This window comes from Somniosus microcephalus, chromosome 1, assembly GCF_052327205.1.
Source record: "Somniosus microcephalus isolate GS21.2 chromosome 1, FLI_Smic_1.0, whole genome shotgun sequence".
Taxonomy (NCBI): domain Eukaryota; kingdom Metazoa; phylum Chordata; class Chondrichthyes; order Squaliformes; family Somniosidae; genus Somniosus; species Somniosus microcephalus.
The window spans coordinates 430722355-430738159 of record NC_140987.1 but is presented as its reverse complement, the minus strand read 5'-3'; the positions used below and the strand labels follow the sequence as shown (position 1 = coordinate 430738159).

The window sequence follows — 15805 nt, the reverse complement described above, 5'->3', positions numbered from 1 at the left end:
TTAAACAGTCACATGTGCAGGCGTCTTGCTTTTTTTTTACATTTGTAACATTAGAAATTGCTTTTTGCTCTGACCTGCATTTCTAACCTCTAGCTTCAAACTTGTAAGCATAATTCAACCCCCGACATTTTCTGACTAAATAACAATTAAAATTGCAGAGCTACAGGCAAAGGGTGGGGAGTGGGTCTAGCTGAAGTGTTGTTGCAGAGAACTAGCATGGGCTCGATGGGCCGAATGGCCTCCTTCTGTGTTGTAACCATTCTATGAACTCTGAATAACCTACGTCTCTGTTTACTTAAGAACTTGGTTTTCTGGGTATTGGGGACACGGCTCCAATTTAATAGAGTTTTTTTAAAAATTGTTTATGGGATGTGGGTGTCGCTGGCAAGGCCAGCATTTATTGCCCATCCCTAATTGCCCTTGAGAAGATTGGAGGTGAGCCACCTTCTTGAACCGCTGCAGTCCGTGTGGTGAAGGTTGTTCTTGCCATGGAGAGAGTGCAGCGAAGATTCACCAGGCTGATACCTGGGATGGCAGGAATGACATATGAGGAGAGATTGGGTCGATTGGGCTTACACTCGCTGGAGTTTAGAAGAATGAGAGGGGATCTCATTGAAACTTAAAATTCTAACAGGACTAGACAGACTAGATGCAGGAAGGATGTTCCCGATGGTCGGGGAGTCCAGAACCAGGGGTCACAGTAAGGATAAGGGGTAAGCCATTTAGGACAGAGATGAGGAGGAATTTCTTCACCCAGAGAGTGGTGAACCTGTGGAATTCTCTACCACAGAAGGCAGTAGAGGCCAATTCATTAAATATATTCAAGAAGGAGTTGGATATATTTCTTAAGGCTAAAGGGATCAAGGGATATGGAGAGAAGGCAGGGACAGGGTACTGAATTTGGATGATCAGCCATGATCTCATTGAATGGCGGAGCAGGCTCGAGGGGCCGAATGGCCTACTCCTGCTCCTATCTTCTATGTTTCTCCCACAGTGCTGTTAGGAAGGGAGTTCCAGGATTTTAACCCAGTGACGATGAAGGATCGGCAATACAACATAATGTCATGATATGTCCTTTATAAAACAGCATAGCATCCTACTTATCATGACCAATGCCACAAGGCACTCAATGTATGTAATTTTGCATTTGATGAGTGTCCATCACACTTAAGTTTCCAAGAACTGGTCAAAAAAGACTTGCTTCACTATCTCTGAACACGTTTGTCTCAAATATTTTTCCAAATTCTTTCACCAACTATGTAATCCATCCATTGCAATGGCCTAACCTCTGACTCACCATGGGCAATGAATGCCACAGGGGATCTGCTAGTATATTAGTTAAAAATAAAACTACTGAGTTGCTTATGAACCAGCTTACTGGCCAAAAGTAATCATGTGCTGCTTTCTAGTTGTCTCATTGGCCAACATTAATCACCTGACCACTTTCTCATTGAGCAATAGTAATTATGTGATCATTGGGTTTTGTTTACTCACCATTTCATTGGCCCAGTAGCAACCAAACTGGTTTTGAACTTTTATCTCCAATATTGTCCTCGTGTTCAGTGGCAAACACCACTCCTGTAAGTAAGCCCTCATGTCCTATAAACTAGAGTGTAACTTTACTTGCCCAATATTTAAGTAATTGATGCCAGTCAGGGATCAAATAGAAACAGAAACTTCCACTTTATATTGCACCTTGTAACGTAGAAACATTTCCTAACATGCTTCAGAGGCCTGAGGAAAGTGGATGCTGAGCCAAGGAAGGCGACATTAGGAGGGATGACCAAAAGTTTGGTTAAAGAGGTGAATTTTAAAGAAAGTCTTAAAGGAGATTGAAGAAGCGGAAGAGTTTAGGAAGGGAATTCCAGAGACTGGGACCTAGATGGCTGCAAATGATGGGGCAAAAGGAGGTGGTTGGTGCACAAGAGGGTGGAGTCCGAGAAACCGAGCGTTGGGAGGGTATGATCTGGAGGGTTAGGGCTACAGGGTGAAATCACGGAGGGCTTTAAGCACACGGATGATGATGTTAAATCTGAGGTGCTGGGGGAATGGACATTAATGTAGGTCATCGAAGACAGGATTGATGGGTGAGCGTGACAGGATACAAATTTTGGATGAGTTGAACTTTATGGAGTGTGGGAAATGGGAGGCGGACCAGGAGAGGATTGAAGTAATTAAGTCTGGAAGTACAAAGGCATGCATGAGGGTTTCAGCAGAGAATGGTCTGAGCTGGAGCAGAGGTAGGCACAGTGGAAGTAGGCCATCTTCCTCCTTGCAACATAGAAAAGGCAGTCCTGTGCTAAAAAATCAATGTAAAACTGGACCTGGAGCTAGGTCCCCGACCATAACCTTTCTTGATGTTTCACTACTAACCTTCCAAGAAACCCGTTGTGCGCCTCTTTCATTGTCTTGCTGGGCTCCGAAGGGCTGAACTGGGGCAACCCTGTTGAAGATGCACCTTCTAACTCCTTTGATGTACAACAAGTGAACAAAGGAAATTAAATGTGTATCTTTCCTATTGTATCAAGCTGTCAAACGTCCATAAAACATATTAGATAATGACTAAGCTTCCCAGAAATTGTTTCCAAGGTGATGACTTTGGGCCGGAATTTGCAGTCGGAGGGCGTACCTCCGGAGTACACCTCTAACCCGATTTATATATAAAAAAAAAATCATTTACATCTACCTATTGGCTCCCGGGCTTCGGAGACTTTGGGTTCTGGGCCTGCAGGCGTACACCTGCGTAAAGGCCCACGGATCCCAGGGACGCATGCAGTTCGGAAGCGTCCCTGGGAATACGTGGGAAGGGGGATTTCATTTACGAACGGAACCCCCATGAGCATGAACCCAATCCTTAATACAGGAAACTCTTTGGTATCCGGCACCATAGGGACCGGGGTGGTGCCGGTTGATTAAAATTTCCGGATGACGGAGAGGGTTATCTACCGAAGCTATTTTTAACAAACAAAAATTTAAAAAATCAAGAAATGTGCAGTATACAGTAATTGGGTACTCACCTACAGAATGCTTGATTAAATACAGTACTGCCAGTTGAGGGTAATCCATAACTCTTTAATTACTTAACAGTAAAACAAAACTTATACAGGAAACTTTGGTTTATCCGGAGGTTAACTGTCCGGAATGCTCGATCCACCGGCAAAAATCAGGAGCCGTTTCGTTAGGTTTTTTTTCTTTTCATTGCCTTTTTTTCACCAGTCAGGCTCTGCAAGGTCTAGGTGAAGCTGTTGCTTAGCTACATAGACGCTTGCAAGGTACGGCCGACTGTTTAGAAGCTGTTGCTAAGCAACAGGGTTTGTTGCTAGATACGGAGCTCAAAAGCTCCGTATATTTTAACATTAGTGCTGGTTTGTCCGGCAGTTTTGATGGGACGGCAACAGCTCGGTCCCGTCGGTGCCGGATATCACAAAGTTTCCTGTACAGTAAACAACTGTATACAGCGTGGGAGAGTCAGGCTCCTGTTATTGAGGTGTTCGGACTTCCGACAGCGCCAAGAAGCCGAGTAGTGGCAGTTTGGAGAACTACCCCCCACTGACTAACTCGGCCACCACGGGAGACTCTGACTCAGACTCGGCAACATTGCCGGTTATTTGAGGTGTTGTTTTCGGAATATGAATTTTGCTGGTTAATAGAGAATTCTGGATATTTAGGTGCTGTTTAAACGAGAGTTTCCTGTAATTTACACAACTGGAATAAAAATAAATGTTCCCATTTTCAAATTTGATTAAAGGTCCTTTTAATGAAGCATTTACTATATTTTTTTTTTTTTAATTACATTTTTGAAAAATATTTTTAAACATTTTAATCCGGGCCAAAATTTACAAACTCATTTTAAATGTTTGTGTATGATTTTTAAATTTTTTAAATTTTACCTTTACACTGGTGAAAGCAGGCCCTACGCCTGTTTTTACCAGGTCTAAGGGTTTTGTGGGCATTTGCTGGGCAGTAGTTGGGCAAATAGCCCAACTCTGTGCCAGTGAAAGTGATTTTTGGGTTGGTGCAGTAGATCTGTCCAGGCGAACCTTAACTGATCGCACGTTCCAGGTTTTTGCGCATGCGGTAACCCGGAACTTGCGAGGCCTTTTAGACGCCGTCATGGGGAATGGAAAATCTGGGCCATTAAATCTGCATTTAAAAAAAAAAAAAAAAAAATTTAAAAAAATTGTTTATGGGATGTGGGCGACGCTGGCAAGGCCAGCATTTATTGCCGATCCCTAGTTACCCTTGAGAAGGTGGTGGTGAGCTGCCTTCTTGAACCGCTGCAGTCCGTGTGGTGATGGTACTCCCACAGTGCTGTTAGGTTAGGGAGTTCCAGGATTTTGACCCAGTGACGATGAAGGATCGGCCATATAATTCTAAGTCAGGATGGTGTGTGACTTGGAGGTAGTGGTGTTCCCATGCGCCTGCTGCCCTTGTCCTTGATGTAAACAGCTTACTGAAAATGGAGGAAAGCACACCTAATCAAAGGGGCAAGATGGACACCAAATACCTATTGAAGCAATCTAAGTGACTTTTAATGTGATCACTCCATTGAAAACCATAAAAAGAATTGCATTTATATAGCGCCTTTCATGACCACTGGACATCTCAAAGCGCTTTACAGCCAATGAAGTACTTTTGAAGTGTAGTCACTGTTGTAATGTGGGAAATGCAGCAGCCAATTTGTGTACAGCAAGCTCCCACAAACAGCAATGTGATAATGACCAGATCATTTTTTTTTGTTACGTTGATTGAGGGATAAGTATTGGCTAGGACACCGGGGATAACTCCCTTGCTCTTCTTCGAAATAGTGCCATGGGATCTTTTACGTCCACCTGAGAGAGCAGACTGGGTCTCGGTTTAATGTCTCATCTGAAAGACGGCTCCTCCGACAGTGCAGCACTCCCTCAGCACTGCACTGGAATGTCAGCCTAGCTTTATTTGCTCAAGTCCCTGGAGTGGGACTAGAACCCACAACCTTCTGACTCCGAGGCGAGAGTGCTACCCACTGAGCAACAGCTGACACTGAACACTGACCATGAACAAAACGAGCCAGTAAACCAGGATGCAATTTCAGGTGTTCAACATATTACTATCCCCCTGATACCTGCAATGGCTGTACGCCTGGAATTTCCGATGGGGCTTTCCATTATCTCCTGCAGTAAATTACGCTGGAACCCCAGTGAATGGCTCAAACAGGCACTTCTGCCATTTCTCTGGTGTTTCTGCTGAAGTTACGGTGGGCGATTGGGAGAGCCTGCGTGGAAACCCTACCCCACATTGTCTGTTTCCTAAGCTGTTGTCTATCAAACAGACTGCATTTTTGTAATGAAAAAGCCAAGTCGATGGTGGTAGGGGCAGTGCAGAGTATGGGCTAGACACCGCGACAGGTCTGTGCAGGCAAAGGGAGCAGGATATAGCACAGGGAGCGAGTGCAACCTGGTCTCCACTTCAGACATGCAAACAGCGCTGCAGCAGACACACTAATGTCATAGTCATAACGGCACAGAAGGAGGCCATTCAGCCCATCGAGTCCGTGCCGGCTCTCTGTAGAGCAATCCAGTCAGTCTCATTCCCCCGCTCTATCACCATAGCCCTGCAAGTTTATTTCCCTCAAGTGCCTATCCAGTCTTCCCTTGAAAACATTGAGTGTCTCCGCTTCCACCACTTCCGTCGGCAGCGAGTTCCAGGTCCTCACCACTCGCTGCGTAAAAAAAAGTTTTTCCTCACGTTCCCCCTGTATTTCTTGTCCAAAACCTTAAATCTGTTTCTCCTAGTCCTTGTACCATCAACTAGTGGGAACAGCCTTTCCCCGTCTAGCCTATCCAAACCCGTCATAATCTTGTACACCTCTATCAAATCACCCCTCAACCTCCTTTGCTCTAATGAAAACAAATCCAGCTTCTCCAACCTGTCCTTGTAGCTAAGATCCCCCATCCCCGGAACCATTCTGGTAAATCTCCTCTGCACCCTCTCGAGGGCCTTCACATCCTTCCTAAAGTGTGATGACCAGAACTGGACGCAATACTCCAGTTGTGGCCTAACCAGCGCTTTATAAAGGTTCAGCATAACTTCTCTACTTTTGTACTCAATACTTCTATTTATGAAGCCCAAGATCCCATATGTTTTGTTAACCACTCTCTCAATATGTCCTGCCACCTTCAGGGACCTATGCACATTAACTCCCAGGTCCCTCTGTCCCTGCACACTCTTTAAAACTGTGCCATTAAGTGTATATTGATCAGGAGCCGTTTAGTTAGGTTTTTTTTCTTTTTGTTGCTTTTTTTTCCACCAGTCAGGCTCTGCAAGGTCTCGCTGAAGCTGTTGCTAAGCTACAGAGACGCTTGCAAGGTACGGCCGACTGTTTAGAAGGGTTTGTTGCCAGATACGGAGCTCAAAATCTCCGTATGTTTCAACATTAGCGCTGGTTTGTCCGGCAGTTTTGATGGGACGGCAACAGCTCGGTCCCGTCGGTGCTGGATAGCACAAAGTTTCCTGTACCACAACACACTGTTTTCTGTCCTTAAGCCAATGTGTGTAGATTTTTTTTTGTACTGGCTGTACTTTGTACCTGAGCCAGTGTGTACTCTTTTTTTGTATATGGACCATAAACAAATAAACTGTAACTTAAAAAACCATTAAATAAAACTTAACAAATTAAATTAAAATTTGGTTGGCCGGGGTGATGAGGCACTCCAGTCCCTGTGGTGCCCACCGGTTGCGGAAGGCCTCGAGCGTGCCAGCGGACACCGCGTGCTCTGTCTCCAGGGCCACCTGGGCATGAACGTGGCCACAGAAGAGAGGCAGGCAGTCGGGCCAAACGACCGTCCGCTGCCTGGAACAGTTAATGGCCACTTTGGCCAGGCCCAGGAGCAGTCCTACGAGGAGGTCCCCCGACCTGCCCACTCCCCTCCGCACCAGGTGACCAAAGATCAGGAGCGTGGGACTGAAGTGCAGCCAAAAATCGAGGAGCAGCCCCTTCAAATAATGGAATATGGGGCTGCAACCTCTCACACTCTACGTACACGTGCTATACGGCCTCCACCAGGCCGCAGAAAAGGCAAGCAGCCTGGGAGTCCGTGAACCTAGCTGAGCCAGTGTATAGTAATAATGATGTGAGACCACTGCATCAAGTAATCTTGCTGTCAACTCCTTGTATTTCACACCTGATATTGGTGCGACATAATCTCTCGCACCACCAAGACCAGTTTGGCTAGTGGTGGCACTTTTACCGTTGTCAAAAGGTCATGGATTCAAGGTCTCGAGCACATTATCTAATCCGCAAATTCATTGTAGCACTGAGATGTTAAAGCCCCATTTTCCTCTTCAGGTAGATGTAAAAGATCCCATGGCACTAATCGAAGCAGACCAGGGAATACTCCGAATGTCTTCATCCCTCAACCCAACATCACCTCGGAGACTAACTGATCATTTACATTTTTTGGTATTTGTGTGAAAAATTGTCGTCTGCATTTGACCACATAACCACAAAGATTACACTTCAAAATAATTAATTGGCTATAAAGTACTTCGAGGCTTTCTGATCTGTGCTTTCATTCTAACATCAAACATACAGTGTGGGATAAGTCGTGCAGCACAAGGTCTCAAAACATAACTTATTAAGACAATCATAATCGGGGTTGGCTGATGGTAATGTTTTTGAAGAAGCTGCAATTTCTTGCGCCAGAATGGCGAGGCTCCCCAGATATTGGGCCTCGGGCCTCGTTATAATGGGAACGACGTGGCATCAGAGCCCAACGGCAAAGAGTTGTGCGATATCAGGCCACTGCTAGAGTCAGAGAGGCCCTCCATTATGTGGGGTCGGGATCAGGGCCGCGGGTCAGGTCCAGGAATTGCAGGGCCGATCAGGGGTCCGGGATTTGTGGGGCGGGGGCCGAGGCGGAGAGTAGGTCGGGGCTCGGGAACAGTGCCGATTGGGGGGGGGGGGGGAGGTAGTTACCTCTGGGCTCCACATTCAGGTAAGTTACTTACCACCTTTGTTGCAGGTGATTCCTAGGGCTGGTTTCCCCGAGTACAGTTCATGATGGCGCTGGCTGCCATCTTAGAGAGGGGACCTCAAACGGGTGTTAAGCCCCTTATTTGCATAAGGGTAAAGAACACCACTGAAAGCAAACATGCAGGTGCAGCAAGCAGTTAGGAAGGTATGTTGGCCTTCATTGCAAAAGGATTTGAGTACAGGAGCAAGAATGTCTTACTACAGTTGTACAGGGCCTTGGTGAGGCCACACCTGGTGTACTGTGTGTAGTTTTGATCTCCTTACCTAAGAAAGGATATACTTGCCATAGAGGGAGTGCAGCGAAGGTTCACCAGACTGATTCCTGGGATGGCAGGACTGTCATATGAGGAGAGATTGGGTCGACTAGACCTGTTTCACTAGAGTTTAGAAGAATGAGAGGGGATCTCATTGAAACGTATAAAATTCTGACAGGGCTAGACGGACTGGATGCAGGGAGGATGTTCCCCCTGGCTGGGGGGCCTAGAACGAAGGGCCACAGTCTCAGGATATGGGGTAGGATATTTAGGACTGAGATGAGGAGAAATTTCTTCATTCAGAGGGTGGTGAACCTATGCAATTCTCTACCACAGAAGGCTGTGGAGGCCAAGTCACTGAATATATTTAAGAATGAGATAGATAGGTTTCTAGACACAAGGCATCAAGGGGTATGGGGAGAGAGCGGGAATATGGTATTGAGATAGAGGATCAGCCATGATATTGAATGGCGGAGCAGGCTTGAAGGGCCAAATGGCCTACTCCTGCTCCTATTTTTCTGTGTTTCTATTTGGACACAATACTCCAGTTGTGGCCGAACCAGTGTTTTATAAAGGTTCATCATAACTTCCTTGCTTTTGTATTCTATGCCTCTGTTTATAAAGCCCGGGATCCCGTATGCTTTTTTAACCGCTTTCTCTACCTGCCCTGCCACCTTCAATGATTTGTGCACATATACCCCCAGGTCTCTCTGTTACTGTACCCCCTTTAGAATTGTACCCTTTAGTTTCTATTGCCTCTCCTCGTTCTTCCTACTAAAATGTATCACTTCGCACTTTTCTGCGTTAAACTTCATCTGCCACATGTCCGCCCATTGCACCAGCCTGTCTGTCCTCTTGAAGTCTATCCCTATTCTCCTCGCTGTTCACTATACTTCCAAGTTTTGTGATATCTGCAAATTTTGAAATAGTGCCCTGTACCCCTAAGTCCAAATCATTAATATATATCAAGAAAAGCAGTGGGCCTATTACTGACCCCTGTAAGTCCATTATTTATAATAAAGTTCAAAATATTGGTCTGGAAATAGCTGCAACAGCAATATTGGCAACAAACGGCATTACAGGAAACTCTCTTTTAACCGGCACCTAAATATCCGGAAATCTCTATTAACCGGCAAAATTCAGAAGTAGGTTCAGGTAAGTTTTACTGTATATTAGTGGCCATGTAACCGGGGTTCCTGGATCTGTGGCCATGTAACCGGGACTCCTGCACAAGTGGCCGTGTAACCGGGGCTCCTGCACCTGTGGCCGTGTACGGGGCTCTCGTACCTTGGTAGGTATACCTCTCCGTAATCCGGAGTTTTTAATCGACCGGCAGCCCGTCGGTGCCGGATAACAGAGTTCCCTGTAGTTAGACCTCTACTCTCCGATCCTCCAGTGGTAAATTTACGCCACAAATTTCTGGAGAACTGGTTGGAATACACTGCAGTAAGTCAGAAGGGGTGCAGGCAATGTCTGATACAGATCAAAGGGGCCGGGGATTGTATCTGCTTTGTAAATGGCCATTTAGGGAAACTGGCATTTAGGAATATCTAAGAAGTTTACCCATGGCTACACACTAAATCTAAATATTTTAAAAAGGAAACCGTACTATAAACGCTGGAATTGCGATCATTCTCACTTGTACGTGGCGCCAAGAGGACTGTCACATAAATTATCCTAATTAAGATAATATCCACTGTGCACCTATTTGCTGATACGTGACATTCTGATGTCATAAAATTTAAGCCTCCTTAAACAAGTAGATTTTAACTAGAAAATGCTGAACTGTTCGACAGCGAGAGCAGTCTCTGAAACATGACCAGTTCTCTGTTGGTGTTGACGTTCCTACTAGTGATAACCGCTCATTTTCACTTCTCCATTTATTGTTGACATTTAATCAATTCTGAAAGTGCCAAAAACCTCCCAAACTGGACAAACTCAAAAAGTGAATGCAGTTGACTTCAGTTTCTAATTGCACCTGATGTATTATTTTACGGAGGGTACATTTTCTTCATGTTTTACTTTCTTCGTTATTACTTAGTGATTAAATGCATGTTGGGTTGTCGATTTATAAATTTTAGAACTACGAACAAAGACTTTCATTTATTTTGCGCCTTTTATGAAGTCTCAAACATTTCATAGCGCTTTGAATTTGATTTATGAGAATGGGTCTGGGGATTTTCTTCGGATTGATCTTGTGTGCACTAAGTGCGGATGATGCGGCATAAGAAGCAACCATCTTCTTGAATAAACGCACAACTCCCACTGTTGCCAGGTCTCCAGCGCCATTATTGTTCAGTCTAAGTGGTAGCAAGGTGAACATTGGCTGAAATACAGCAAATTCACAATCGCTAATATGGGGTGGGGGTGGGGGGGGGGGGGTGGAGCTATGATCATTAGCTGATCAACTTTATTGGCGAGGATCTCAGTGGGGCAGTGCCAAAGTCCCAGCTAATGATGGCATGGCGAAAGTAATGACGTAAGTCACTCGCGCCATACTTTCCAGGAATTTCTGCATCATTATAATGGCATACACTGTAGATGCGTCATTGCTATGGCGGCCATTTTCAGCAAATTCAGGCCCAATTTCTTGGCTACCCCAATAATCAGTGGGTAAATGTGCTACTGAACCATACCAACCTGGTTCAATCGGTGGCCTGTGCTGAGTAAGCTAATCTCCGCTAGGGCAGTGATGTGTTCAGTACACCTAGAGCTAGAGAATTGAAAAAAGCTGATTCAGTTCGTGGTCCTGATTGCTATCCAGTGAACCCTACTGTAAAATGCACATGTGGTGATCTGGCTGTCATGCCCCCAACCCCCTCCTCATGGACCTGTAGCCTACTAACACTTACTGCCAATATTTACACTTGAAAATTGTTGCCTGTGGAACTATACGCCCTCAAGAATTAGAGCTAAAAGTCTACTGTTGTCCATTGCATGCAGTGGTAATGGTGTATCTGTGAAATAGTAAAAATAAATGAATGCGTTCTACAGTTATGCGATATCAGGTAACTGGTACTATAACATTGTAAGTTTTTGTTTAAACAGAATGCCAGCAAATATACAGCTTGAAATGGCTGACCTTTCTGCCTACTGTATTTGGACTCGAGTGTGAGATGAGACCTTTTTTGATTTAAAATTCTCTTTGCAGACACTTGGCATGTGATGAAGAGCGGGCTGAGGAAGCCAAGCTGCTGGTGGAGAATGGAGCGAGCATCTACATAGAGAACAAGGAGGAAAAGACACCCCTGCAAATGGCTAAAGGTGGTCTTGGCTTACAGCTGAGAAGAATGGTAGAAGGTTGAAAATGGGGGTTGTTTTCTGACACCAGTCTGAACTCTGGCGTTTCCCTCAAAACATCGAATAAGAGCAAGGTGGGGAAAATAAATTCTGGGCGCTTGTATTGGTTGTGTACTACAGTACCTGCTATCTCTCCGAGTATGTGCACAACACATGTTGTGTTACTTACAACTCATGAAGTATTTAGACTTGTACCTGAAGGAAAGTCCTTTTACCACAGCCTCATTGGTATAATATTCTTGGTCTTAAGAGCTCTGCAAACATGAAACAAGATGTGCACCATCAAGTGACCTGTCAAAGCAGTGATATCAGCACTGATCACAGAATAAATCTTCTTTCCACTTTCAGTGTCAAAATTATCCAATGACCAAAACTTGCAGCGGTGTGGGGTAGTCACTGTTGTTGCAGCAAAATACTTAAATTGCTGGGTATGGTCATTGTTCTCCCCTGAATGCTTGAAAGATAGATGTCACTGGAAAACTCGAGATGTGAAAATGTAAAAATAGAAGCGTGTTCAGTAACGTACAGCTTCACACCAATGTATCTCATAGGATATGCTTTAAAAAACGCTTGAGACACTTGCAGTGGCTGGAAATTTCTGGAGATTGTCTTCAAATTATTAATTTTCCAAATAAAATGACTTGTGAATCCTTTCTCCTCTCCCCTCCCAACTTTTCCACCCGATAGATTTCTGCTTAGACCTCTTAATACGCCATTCCCCCTTTTCCTCCTCCCTCCCCCCCCCCCCCCCAAATATGCTCAACTTCACTGTTCCAATGGGCTCAACCTCACGAGATCATTTAGTTAAATACCAGTGAGGTGACTAGCTGCCTCTTCTGTGTATCAGCAACAAAACTGTTTGCAGTTTTTAAAAAGTCATTACCAAGGCTCAATTATTGTTACAAACAGTGGAAGAAAACATAATATTAATGGACACTGCTAATGAATGAATTGAGAATAGCAGACTTCTCTGCAGCTGCAGCAGTGATCTTGTCCTTATTGTGGTCTAACATTTATTTGGGTACTAGTCATCATTGCTGACTGCCTGTGTGACTATCCTATTTTCATTTGGGGCTGAGGAGCCTTCTCTGTGACTATCCTTTTGGAGAGTTGGGGGAGGGAAGAAAGGAATCATCAATGTGAAACAGTAATTTTAACAAATTTCTTTTATTTTCATCTTACTACTGGCACTAAACACACTGTTTAATGGAGTTACTGCTCATCACCTTTGGACTGCTGCCTCTCTTACCGTTGGAACCCAGACAGCAAGAAGGAGCAAAACTACAAAATATTGAAAACTAAAGGCTCTCTAGTTTTGTTCTGTTGTTGATGCTTTCTAAGGATATCTGCTGATTCTGTGCGGTGTTAACGTTCATGTTGATTTCACAGCTAGAAATGTCCAGTACAATGCATTAGTGTAGGAGCTAATGTTAAAACAAAATAATAGGTTGTATATTTACTGGGCATCATCTGTTACTATTGTCAGTTCTGGATGGATGAAAACAGGTTCCTGAGGGAACCTTTGATATGTAAGATAATATTGAACTTGTGCTTACACAGCAGATCATACTTGGAAGATGAAATTTGATTGAAAGAGCTGCTTCTCTTGCAACTTACTGTACACCCATATGTCTTGGTGTGTACTGAATATGGTTCCTGTAATAAAGATGTGTACACAATCATTGCTGTTTTTCCTTTTATCTAAAAAAAAATCCTGAATCTCTTTCCATAAGTGCCTGTATTTATGTTTGTGGAATATGACAATGGGTAATCTGATCGTTCTTTTGCATTCTGCACACATCAGAGGAGCTTGGCTGGCCTTGGTTGGTTCTGGGAAAACTATGGGCTAAGCTTGTCCATAAAAAGTGACATTTGGCTAGGTGGTGATACACATGACCTGCTCCTGCCTCATATTAAGAGGATTGTATTCCATTGCCCCTCAGGTTCCTGGGCTTTGCACTACTATTCCCCTGCATTACTGAATCAAACCCCACTGTGCCACTGGCTCCTAGACCTCGCACCACCTACTGCACTCTTCCACTGGCTCTTGGATCAATCTTTGCTGCTCTGCTACCTCCTGGTTGCCCAATCCCAGATTCATCTGAGGACGATGGTCCAAGCCCTCAGGAAATACTGTCTCTACTGCTGGAGTCCATACTAGCTGTTCTGATTCTTGAGATGGACCCCAGTCCTCAGCTGATTCCTAGGCTTCACTCCACTACTAGATTCCTGAATCTTACTGTGCTCATAAACCAGTGCCTGTATCAAACTCCAACTCCTCCAGTTTCTGGGTTCAAATCCTGATTGTCTAACTTCCACCTTCTGCGAACTTGAGATCCTGCCCTTCCAAGGCAACACTTTGGCCTTTGCTTCTGATCTCCATTCAAGCTGCTCCACTGGCTTCTGGGCCTGAGCTATGCTTGGCTGGTTTCCAGGGGCATGCCTCACTTCTCATCTAGTTACTGAGCTGGACTCTATCTGCTGGTTCCTGGGAGGGTAAGCTGTGAGGAGGATGTCGGGAAACTCCAGTACGATTTGGACAGGTTGGGTGATTGGGCAGAAACATGGCAAATGCACTATAATGTGGATAAATGTGAGGCTATCCACTTTGGTGGCAAAAACAGGAAGGCAGATTATTGTTTGAATGGCAATAGATTGGGAGAAGGGGAAGTGCAAAGAGACCTGGGTGTCCTTGTGCACCAGTCGCTGAAGGTAAGCATGCAGGTGCAGCAGGCGGTTAAGAAAGCAAATGGTATGTTGGCCTTCGTAGCAAGAGGGTTCGAGTACAGGAACAAGGATGTCTTGCTGCAGTTGTACAGGGCCTTGGTGAGACCGCACCTTGAGTAATGTGTGCAGTTTTGGTCGCCTTACCTGAGGAAGGACGTTCTTGCTATGGAGGGAGTGCAGCGAAGATTCACTAGGCTGATACCTGGGATGGCAGGAATGATGTATGAGGAGAGATTGTGTCGATTGGGCTTATACTCACTGGAGTTTAGAAGATTGAGAGGGGATCTCATCGAAACCTATAAAATTCTGTCAGGTCTGGACAGACTAGATGCAGGAAGGATGTTTCTGATGGCCGGGGAGTCCAGAACCAGGGGTCATAGTCTAAGGATAAGGGGTAAGCCATTTAGGACTGAAATGAGGAGGAATTTCTTCACCCAGAGAGTGGTGAACCTGTGGAATTCTCTGCCACAGAGGGCGGTGGAGGCCAGTTCATTAAATATATTCAAGAAAGAGTTGGATATATTTCTTGAGGCTAAAGGGATATGGGGAGAAGGCAGGGACAGGGTACTGAATTTGGATGATCAGCCATGATCTCATTGAATGGCGGAGCAGGCTCGAAGGGCCGAATGGCCTACTCCTGCTCCTATCTTCTATGTTTCTATGTTTGAAAGAAGGCATGCCAGTTTAATCAACAGCCAGCTTAGCCTGATTGTCCACACCTGCCAAGATGCCACCATTTTTGCAGGCCCTGACACATCAACCAGGCAATAACCATGGGCAACCATGTTAACGGGGACCAGGTCATCAGACAGTTGGTGCCAGCTGCCGAAAGGTCACCTACAGTTACCATGCAACATAAGTAGGGCTGGCACAGACTGTGACTAATAGTCAGCAGTGAGCTGAAGTTTACTTGCACTTCCTTGCAGGCATGCTGCAATACTGACCTATGGAGATGAGGCTGTGGAGTAGCAAACCGGTGCCACTGTCCTCACAGCCATCTTGTACTGCACCATCTCCATTTCAGCAGTCATCAAACCAGAGTAACGGAGCTGGGCTGCACTATCACTGGCCTGCAGATTCATGCCTGCACCTTGGGTTTCCTTTCCCTTCATTTTTGCCGGTCAGTTCTCACCCTTTTCTTCCTTCAGCTTTGGGAAAGGCTGCCAAGGGTTTGAAATGCCTGCTGAGCATTTCCTAAGGCTGTAAAAAAAATTGTGCGGCTCTTCTGATACCTTTTAATTGTCCGCATCCCTTTAAATTTCCCTTGTATGCAGTTTTCCATTCCCACTGCTACTGTGCTTACTGAATGCATCAAATCTGCACCTCAAGCTATGCATAATGATGCAAATAAACATCAATAAAATTGACAGCATATAGCACCCATTTCAAACCAGGTAGATGTGAAATGCACACCTATTCAAAATGTAAGCTGATAGCTCCAGTTAGAGCTAGCAATAGCACAGGTGTGATGTGCCAGATGGCTACTTCCTGCGTAATTACTATGATTTCA

At 44.9% G+C, this 15805-nt stretch overlaps 1 protein-coding gene across 1 annotated transcript in view; it reads left to right on the top strand.

Annotated features, from left to right (window-relative positions):
- The window catches only part of psmd10 (proteasome 26S subunit, non-ATPase 10), a 33564-nt gene extending 20314 nt beyond the window's left edge, over window positions 1-13250 (top strand). Inside the window, exon 5 of the mRNA XM_086000645.1 lies at window positions 11420-13250. Coding sequence (XP_085856771.1) covers window positions 11420-11573 — 154 coding nt within the window. The 3' untranslated portion in view covers window positions 11574-13250. The remainder of the gene's footprint in view (window positions 1-11419) is intronic.
- The last annotated feature ends 2555 nt before the right edge of the window (window positions 13251-15805 follow it).